The 10,599-nt window shown below is 36.1% G+C and overlaps 1 protein-coding gene across 1 annotated transcript in view; it reads right to left on the bottom strand.

Annotated features, from left to right (window-relative positions):
- Positions 1-10,599, bottom strand: part of LOC106870267 (solute carrier family 35 member F6-like) — a 457,970-nt gene that overhangs the window by 18,347 nt on the left and 429,024 nt on the right. The window contains exon 6 of the mRNA XM_052969764.1: positions 8,619-8,774. Within this exon, the coding sequence (XP_052825724.1) occupies positions 8,619-8,774 (156 nt within the window). The remainder of the gene's footprint in view (positions 1-8,618; positions 8,775-10,599) is intronic.

The raw sequence follows: 10,599 nt of genomic DNA on the forward strand, positions 1-10,599 counted from the left end.
AATTCCTTTTGATTTAAGGTGCCATATGTATTTGCTAAGGCCAGTGGAATTAGTTAATATATACGACGGGCTACTTTCAGTTACCATCTACCAAATCCACAAGGTTTTGGTCGGCCTGAGCTATAGTAGAAGACACTTGCTCAATGTGCCAAGCAGTGGAATTAAACCCAGAACCATGTGGTTGGGAAGCAAACTTCTTACTGCACAGCCATGCCTGATGTAATCAATGAATTTTATGTTTGTATTCCTTCTTGGCATCTGAAGATTCTGAATATTCGATTGATTAAGAATATCAATCAAATAGGCAAGGTGAATGATCTATTCCTCACCATTCAACCAAGAAAACGATTCCATCTTATGAAGAATTTAAAAACAAGTTCATTTCAAAGCTCAAAAACGTTTTTTTCAATTACATCTCCACTTTAAAAATCTTCAAACATTTTGTGTAAAACTCAAGCAGTTGTTGACTATGTCAAAAGGTAAGTGGCTGAGAAGCTGAGGTCTCCCTCTTCGTTGAAATTCTTTTTCTGAAATGTTTAATCTAAAACCTTCTGTGATGGAACTGGAAGAAATTTTGAGGTCAGTACTTGAGGGAACATACAATGATTGTCTTTCACTTTGGAAGTTCAAACATCAGTTTTGTTGCAAATATCATTGGTGTTCCATCTGTGATACATCCACGAACATTATCCCACAAATAATATTCAGGTCAAATTTAAGATAAAAACCGTTTCCAAAATATCTGAGGTCTTTGGTAGCTCTTTCAAGACGTAAGCAAAAGAACAGCCCCTCTTTAAATAACCCTGAGTGAACCTATCTTACAATCATTAACCTGGGAAACATAAAGCTATACAAACGAATTCAAGTTGAACTGCAAATAAGACAAATGCAGCTATGTTGATCTCCTGTACAAATTGTTTCTAAATATCAATAGTCTTAGAATTGATTCTTCTTTGAACAGTATGGCTTGGAGAGTGAAACTTCTGCAGTTCTTAATTTCAATTTATTTTCTATTACAATTTCAGCTATTTTGAAAACAAAAGGCTTGACCAAAGTTTTTCCTGTTGTTTCTTTTTGTTTTTCTGCTTTCCATGTTTTTTTTTCTTTCTTTTCCTTTTTTTTTCTCTTCCATCTCTAGTGTAATGGCACAAAAACCTTCAATAATCCTTCCATTACTTTCTTGAAATAACCTAGGTGAATCTAACGTCTTTCTAAAAGCATTCTCATAACACTGAAAAAAAAACAACTTTTGTCCTTGTCTTTCTGTTGATGATGAAGATTCTGTAAATTTTCCTTTAACTTTGTTGGTTTCACAGAATTATTTGACAAAGTTCATTACAAAATGCATTTTAAGGCTTTTCTTCATCTTCTATGATGATAAGTACGAATCCATATTAAATATCTGAATCAATGTCTACTCTATTTCTGACACGCACGATGGTTCAAAATTCAGTAAATAGAAAACCAAGAATAAATCAAAGAAAACTATGAATGGCATATCTCCACAGATCAAAAATTGAAATAGTAATCTTTTATTAAATTAATCTGAAATTTTATAAATATAAACCATGTTAAATGTTGCTGTTGTTGGCACTCCGTCGCTTATGACATCGAGGGTTCCAGTTGATCCGATCAACGGAACAGCCTGCTCGTGAAATTAACGTGCAAGTGGCTGAGCACTCCACAGACACGTAGTTCTCGGGGATATTCAGCGTGACACAGAGTGACAAGGCTGACCTTTGAATTACAGGTGCAACAGAAACAGGAAGAAAGAGTAAGAGAAAGTTGTGGTGAAAGAGTACAGCAGGGTTCGCCACCATCCCCTGCCGGAGCCTCATGGAGCTTTAGGTGTTTTCGCTCAACAAACACTCACAACACCCGGTCTGGGAATCGAAACCGCGATCCTATGACCGTGAGTCCGCTGCCCTAACCACTGGGCCATTGTGCCTCAAATGTTAAATGTTATAGAATAAATAAAACAAACTACAGTTCTATGGAAGTACATAAATCTACAGAACACTGCATTGTATTAAATAGTGCTAGCTCCCTCCCTGAAACCCCATCAGGAGTGGAATCCATTCTGTTTGAGAACTCCCAGTTTAAATGACTTGAAATCATTTTAGTCCACTCTGACTTTTTCTTAAGATACCTTGCTAAGATATTTGATCATGTATGAAAAGACTAGAGCATAAATTTCAATACAGCAGAATGGAATAGGAAGTGTGATCTTGGACCAGTCTAAAAGACATCACGGTTGAATGATGAATGCTCTGACTGTTATGCATTCGATTGGCTAACATCTGAGCTTTAAGTCAGCTCAAACAAAACTAGCTGATCAAGGCTAATCAATAAAGAAAACAACAACAAAAATCAATGACAACAACCAGAACAAGTACGATAACACCAAAAATATTTTTCCACAGACAGCAGAGTGATTAAGAAATTATTACTTATTCTATAACTGCTTATGAAATTCTCAGTTCATTTATCAAATTAAATGGTGAGGAAATTTACACCTGGCTTAACTTAATGAATGGCTGACAAGCTAATATCTTAAATAGATTTTTGTAATCATTCTTGTAAATTGCACATTCTAATTAAGAATAAGATGTTTGTCCAAGCTATGCAAAATGCACAAATTTGAATAAATTATTACAATCATCAAACAAACAATATAATTATGACTTTGATCACAAGATTTCTTTTTTGGTTTTGGCAAATCTAACTTACCAGTGAAACACATAATAAAACAGGAGTCTTACACTAAGACATCTAAAATAAATATGAGATGTACCCTCTGTCCACCACCACCACTACCACCATCCTCACTACTGTCTCTGCTATTACCATCACCACCACCACTTCCACCAACTTCAATACCACCATCATCCTGACCACTGTTATTGTGATCCCCACCATTACCAGTGCCACCACCACCATTAAGTCACCATTCACCACTGGTACAATTATCACTACCATCTACCTTACCACTACCTCTCCTAACCATTACTATGCCCACTACCACTACCAGAGCCATCAAACTATCAAAGGCTCTATGTAGTTGCTTGACCAGCTAGAAATAGCAGCTTACTTTTAATAGTAACATTTTTTTAAAAAACCATTGACCAATGTAGTTCTAGGTAGATTATGTCAGAAAAACATCCTTTGGGATGATCATGGCTGGAAAGCCTTTGAACATAGATCTGCTTGATTTAGGATGACTCGGAGTTAAATAACAACTTCTATATCACCAAAATTATGATGTGACTTGATGAAAATTTGCTTCTGAAACCAAATGCTTGACTGGTTCCTTATTTTATTGACCCAGAATGGATTAAAAGCAAGGTTGATGTTGGCAGGATTTGAACACAGGATATAAGGAATTGGAACAAATATCACATCTTTGTGAAGATGTGAATTCAGATGCGATGTATTTGCAAAGTTATAGGGAAATGTAAACACGTGTGCTTATAGACACATGCATTTATGCATGCACATACATACATACATATATATATATATATATATTTGTGTCTTATGATATTTAAAAGAGGAGGGTAGGCTATACATAATTAAATGGAAGCTTCTAGAACAACTGGAACCATACTTCAACAGGAGCAAAGGGTGTAAGCTTCACTTGGCTGAGAGAGGAAGGATCCTGAAAACTCACTTGATCCATGGACTTTTTTAAACTCCAGAAAAGAAGTGTTCAGTCATGCCCACATCATAGAAAATTCCTGTTTCAAACATGAAATTCCCCATTTGTCAAATAGCTACCAGCTTTGAAAACTGTTATGGACAAGGCTAGAACCAATGTAACAGGAATAACCCTACCTTGCTTGAAAGCTTACCAGTAGAATTTCATTCCAGGAATTTTTTGTTTACAAAATTAAAGTGACCATGATGTTATGTGTCTCTGGTCATTTAAGCCTGATAAATCACCTATACAGTTAAGTGCTTTGAGAATGAAGTGGATTTTTTTTTTACTAGCTTTGTAAACAACTGTTTTGGGAACTTATTGTATTGTTTCTGTTTATACTGTTGCCCACCACTCTTCTTCCACTCTTACTTTTCCAACCCTTGTGGGCAAAATATCCTTAAGTGGCTCTTTCTCCCACATGTCTAGTATCTAGGCTTTCTGCTCAACACCCCTGGTCCAACTGCATGTGCTTATGCCCCCACAGAAGAATAGAATTCCAAGATAACCTTGTGGTTTTTGTGTGAGTATACCCAAGCAGATGCTACATGACAACATGTTGTTGTGCATGTCATCTCTGCACTCACTGCCTTTCACAAAAACAACAACAAGCCAATGACTCAGATTATAGACTCTGAGTTGTGTTTCCCCCAATTACCACATCACCAACCTATAGGCAGATGTGCCGGACACCAGCTCTACTCATAACTTCAATTGGTTTTCAGTTTTAAAGACCAGGCTTCCATACACCCTGTTCTGGTTGATGGTGTACACATCATACATTCCATTCACTAGGGTTCCTTTGAAACGCTCGCTTAAGAACATATAAAACCCTATCTCTATTTTTTTTTTTTAAAAAGCTATGTCACTTTCCTCCTTGCAAGGAGCTACAGTCTCTTGGACATATTTCTCCACATTTTCTTAGTTATTTTTTTCTGAGAGCTGATATTTTCAATATTTCTTTTTGACCTCAGCGGTGAGTTGGCAAAATTATTACTGCACCAGAAAAAATGTTTAGTTACATCTCTTCCAACTTTATGTTCTGAGTTCAAAAGGTACTGGAGCCAACTTTGCCTTTCATCCTTTTGGAGGTCAATGAAATAAGTACCAGTTAGACATGGGGGGGTCGATATAATTGACTTACACCCCACCCACTAAAACTAGTGGCCTTGTGCTGAGATTTGAAACTAATATTTCGTTTTGATTTGTAACATTTGAAAACAATAAATTTCAATTTCTGAGTATTTATTTCTGTTTTCAAATTTTACATTTTCCTCACTTGTGCTTACTGAAGTGGGAATGTATGAGTTTATAAACAAGTCTGCTTATGAAATTGTCATTGCCCTTCGCTAATTTCTTTTTTTCTTCTTTTTTCCAAACTGCGTTTTTGTTCTCAAGATTTTCTTTGGGGGCATATTCATTGCTATTATGTTTAATGATTAGAACTCCTTCTTCTTCCAGCTCTCCCCAATAGAAGCCTCATTAAATTATGAGCAAACAAAAGCATCAATATACTATATAAAAATATATAAAAGTGTCCAAGGACGAGTCTTAATTTTTTCCTCCAGTAAGTAACAAGGGGGAAAACATTCAAACATTCTTCTTTAAAGGGGGAAAAAAAAGAAAATGTAGTGTCCATCAAGTAAACTGCAGCAAATTCAACTTTCTCTTAGGACATGATAAAGACATCCTCTCATAATAAACAACAATAATAATAATAGTAATAATAATAATGATAAACTATGCATCAAAAATATAAAAAGAAGCAATACAACAATCAAAGTTTAAATTTAAAATAATGTAAGAAAAATGTTATATGTAAGATGTAAAACATTGTCATTGCATTGAAATATTATCATCATGTCTTGAGGTAAGAATGGTTAAGGAAAAAAAAGATGTTTTTACTTTCTAACTATTCTTAAGATTTTTTTTATTGTTATTAAAAAATGTATAGAAGATAAGAAAAAAAGAAGAAAAATGAGTAAGAAGAAAAAAAAATTTAGAAAAAATACTAAATACCAGAATAGGAGTAAAATTTGACAGCATAAAAAAAAGGAAGATGGATAGAAGAAGATGAAGGAAAAGAAAGTTCCAGAACAATAGAAAGAATTGTTAAATAACATTAATTTTAATTTTTCTTCCTCTGGTTTTCTATTGTTTTTCTCTTTCTTTACTCTCACACTTTTACTTCATTTTTGTTCTTTACTTTTCTATTTCTCCTACTTTACTTTTGTGTTTTTTTTCTTTCTTCCTATTTCTCCTACCTTTCTTTTGTTTTCTCCTCCTCCTCCCGTTACTCTGTCTTTTTCATTTTCTTTCTTATTTTGTTCTAATTCTCTACTACTACTAACACCTCTTCTTCTTCTTCTCCTCCTCCTCCTCCTCCTCCCTCTCCTCCTCCCTCGCCTCCTCCTCCTCCCTCTTCTTCTTCCATAATGTTTTACTGATCTTCTAAACAGACTACCCAACACTTGCAAATGGAATTGAACCTGCTAATATAGGCCAACAAAACACTGGTCATCTGTAAACTGTTGTAGTGGCTCTTGTTCTACTTAAGTACTGATATGGATCACTCTTTGGTGCTCATTTAGTTCTCAAAATCTGAGTGTGCTCAGCTTCTGAGAACTTCTGACACTTCTTCATACAGCTGACCTCATCCATACACAACACTTGACCATACCAGTACAGTTGTCTCTCTTGCACACCACATCTGATACTTCTTATCTCCAACTTCTCTCTCAGGGTGCTTACACTCTGTCATGTATGCACACTGACATTACACATCCAGCGGAGCATACTAGTTTCATTTCTTGCAAGCTTACACATGTCCTCAGCAGTCACAGCCCATGTTTCACTGCCATGTAGCATGGCTGTTCACACACATGCATCATAGAGTCTACCTTTCACTCTGAGCGAGAGGCCCTTTGTTACCAGCAGCAGTAGGAGCTCTCTGAACAGTTACACTCTCAGAGCATCCAACCCTGCTACTGACTTGATCACGGAGGTAATGGAAGCTATGAACTACTTCTAGTTTTTCCTCCTGGCATGTGACAAAAGCTGTTTTCTGCATATTTTTAGTGTTTATTGCCCCTGTACATTTGCCACACACAAAAAAATCTTCCCAGTTAGCTTTCCTTTGATATTGCTGCACCCCTTATGTGTCCATAGCTTACACTGAGTATATCTTAGGGAGTTTCTGCCTACGCCTTTTCTGCAGATTGAGCAGGGCCAACTACCTGAAGGGATCTGTAATTTGTCTACCTTCCTACTTACTAAGACTTTGGATTTTGCTAGATTGACACTAAGGCCCTTCGATTCTAATTCTTGCTGTCACATCTGAAACTTCTCCTCTAATTCTGATAGTGACTCAGCTATTAGAGCAAGGTCGTCAGCATTGAGGAGCTCCCAGGGGCATGAATGCCTTTGTTATTGCCTGGAGGACTGTGATGAATAAGAGGGGGCTGAAGACTGATCCTAGGTGAACCCCCACCCAGAATTCTTTACTATACACATTACCAACCCTCACCTTACTGACAGCATCTCTGTACATGGCTTGTACAGCTCTCACTAACTACTCATCTATCCCTAGTTTTTGCATTGACCACCAGGCAAGGGAACAGGGGACCCTGTCAAACACTTTCTTCATGTCAATGTAAGTCAAGTATATTCATATGCATATATGTGTGTGTGTGTGTGTGTGTGTGTGTGTGTATACATGATGGGCTTCTTTCAGTTTCCATCTATCAAATCTACTCACAAGGCTTTGGTTGGCCCGAGGCTAGAGTAGAAGACACTTGCCCAAGGTGCCACACAGTGAGACTGAACTTGGAACCATGTGGTTGGGAAGCAAGCTTCTTACCACACAATTACATCTGCACCTATATATTTATATATCTATATATATATATATATATATATATATATATATATATATATATATATATATATATATATATCATGTGATTGACCAGACTATTGGATGTTGTTATGCATCACTGGTCACAATGTGCTTTGCATTGTTTCAGCTTTTGAATGACACCACCCACTGGTTACACAAGCTGGCCAACACTCCCACTTATGACTGAGTGGACTGGACCAACATAGAATGAAGTGTTTTGCTCATGAACCCGATGTGCTCACCTGGTCTGGGAATCAAACACATGATCTGGTGATTGCAAGGGCAATACCCTGACCACTGAGCCATGAACCTTCACATTTACACATGTTGCTTTAAGATACATGGCGTAATTTATAAAAATGTCTGCTCAAGTATCATAATAGCATGAAACTATTAGGAGTTCTTTCAGTTGTGTATTTAATTTGATATGTGTGTGTCTGTGTCTGTGTATTTATGTATCTGTGTATGTATATGTACGTATGAATATGTATGAATATACACATATGTATACATATATATGTATGTGTATGTGTTGGTGTGTGTATGTGTATATATATATATATATGTAGATATATACATATATATATATGTATGTACATGCACACACATACATGCACACACACACACGTTAAAATTCATTCTGTTACTAGTAAAGAGTAATTCCATTAGTAAATGTTTTGTTGATATTTTGAAGCATACTTTAAAACAGTTTAAAATCATATCCTTATTTAAGTATGCACACACACACACACACACACACACGCACACTCATAAATACATACATATCTATGTAGGCGTATGCATATATATGTGTATATACGTATACATGAGTGTGCTTATATACTAATATATGTGTGCATGCATGTGTATGTACATATGTTTGTACTCTTACATCCTTATATGTAAGGAGAGAGAGAAGGAAAATGAGTTAGAGTAAAAATAATGCAACTTTCAGAAAAAGAAAGAAGGAAAAAAAATTTTAAGAATTCAAAAAAAAAACGAAAAAGAAAAAGAGATTCTTACCAAGAACAGATAAAGATATTCGCCAGGAGGAACCGATCTGTTTCATGGCATCTAAGGCATCTTCAAGTCTGTGAGAAGGCAAGTTGCTGAAATTATTGGCTCTGAAGTTGTAGAAACCGACTAGCATTCCAATAGCCATCATGGTACCAAACAACCCTGAAGGAAAGAGAAAATATATATATGTGTGTATATATGTATATCATCATCATCATTACACACACACACATATATATATACACACATACACATATACATACATACACACAGATATATGTATATGTAAATATATGTATGTGTAAGTATATGTCTGTATATATACGCACCTGTGTATGCATGAGTGTGTATTCAGGTATGTACTAAATCAATAATATAGAACATAGAAATGACATCACAGAGGCATTGATTAATAGAAAATGGAGAGGGATAGGTGGAGGTGGTCACGATAGAGAGGGTAGTGATAGGACTGCTGCTATAATTGTTACAATTATTCAAAAAGTGCTTTTTTTTTTCCTTTTAATACATTGTGGAGATTTTACTGGGATTTTTCAACTACTTTTAGGACATCAAACGATCATGTAGAGGTTCCATTATTAGCTGAAATTAAGGTGGCAAGCTGGTAGAATCGTTAGCACAGTGGATGAAATGCTTAGTGGTATTTCACCTGTCGCTACATTCTGAGTTCAAATTCCACCAAGGTTGACATCCTTTTGGAGGTTGAAAAAATTAAGTACCAGTGAAACACTGGGGTCGATGTAATCAACTTACCCCCTCCCCCAAAATTTCAGGCTTTATGTCTGTAGTAGAAAGGATTATTAGCTGAAATCTTTTTCATTGTTGTTGTTGTTATTGCATAGACCCAATTAAACACTGATAAACCAGATGTCATTAAAGGCAGTCCAGTTGTAACTTTCTTGTCTTAATACCTATTGAGGCTAATATTTTCTGTAACTCAGTGGTTGAAGACCGGCAGTTACAGGGGTTGAAGATCAGTGAAATAAAAAAAAAAAATTCTTCTCTGGAAAACAGGGGTTGGTAATAAGAAGGACATCCAACTGTAGAATATCAGGTTTTGGTGGATGTTGCTGTTTAATATTATTTCACCACTAAGGTGGCAAGCTGGCAGAAACGTTAGCATGCCGGGCGAAATGCTTAACAGTATTTCATCTGTCTTTACTTTCTGAGTTCAAATTCCACCGAAGTTGACTTTGCCATTCATCCTTTCATGGTCAATAAATTAAGTACCAGTTGCGTACTGAGGTCGATTTAATCGACTGCCCCCCCCCCCCAAAAAAAAATAATAATTTCGGGCCTTGTGCCTAGAGTAGAAAAGAATATTATTTCACCACTAACGGACAGAACTATCACCAAAGATGTTCTGGCTGTGACCTCTCCAATTTTAATACATGCTAGTGGTGCCCCAACATGGCCACAGCCTTAGGGTTGAAATGAATAAAAGAATATACCTGGGACTACACTGTCTAATGTGTCCTTCATTTTTAAGATTATAGGGTGTGGTAATTTCTAGCAGATTGAGCAGTTATCTAGAAATTCTATCATTAGCTTGTTTCTGATGGTCTCTTTTGTTAACACCAGGCAGAGAGTCCAGACATCCTAGTTTTCTGGGATTCATCCTAGTTTTCAAACAACAGTCCCAGCATCCCAAAAGATTACATCAAGATAGTCATTTGTCCCAGTTTTGTATTCATATTTTCATTTCAAAAATAATTTTTCCGATTTATTTTTATGAAAGTGTTTTTAAAAAGTTTTTGCACACTACAAATCTTTCACTTTTGAGAATGTACAGCTTCATTTTAAAATTTGTTTAATCACTTTCTGTTAAAGTATAAACTCATGTGTTTTGAAAATATTCACTTCACCTTAGTTTTTATTATGCCTACAGAGGGCTGGAATTTGAACATAGCGAGGTTGGGTTCCAGTAGCGTAATTAGGGGGTGGGGTAAGGGGGCACGTGCCCTAGGCG

This window comes from Octopus bimaculoides, chromosome 7 (assembly GCF_001194135.2).
Source record: "Octopus bimaculoides isolate UCB-OBI-ISO-001 chromosome 7, ASM119413v2, whole genome shotgun sequence".
NCBI classification, from domain to species: domain Eukaryota; kingdom Metazoa; phylum Mollusca; class Cephalopoda; order Octopoda; family Octopodidae; genus Octopus; species Octopus bimaculoides.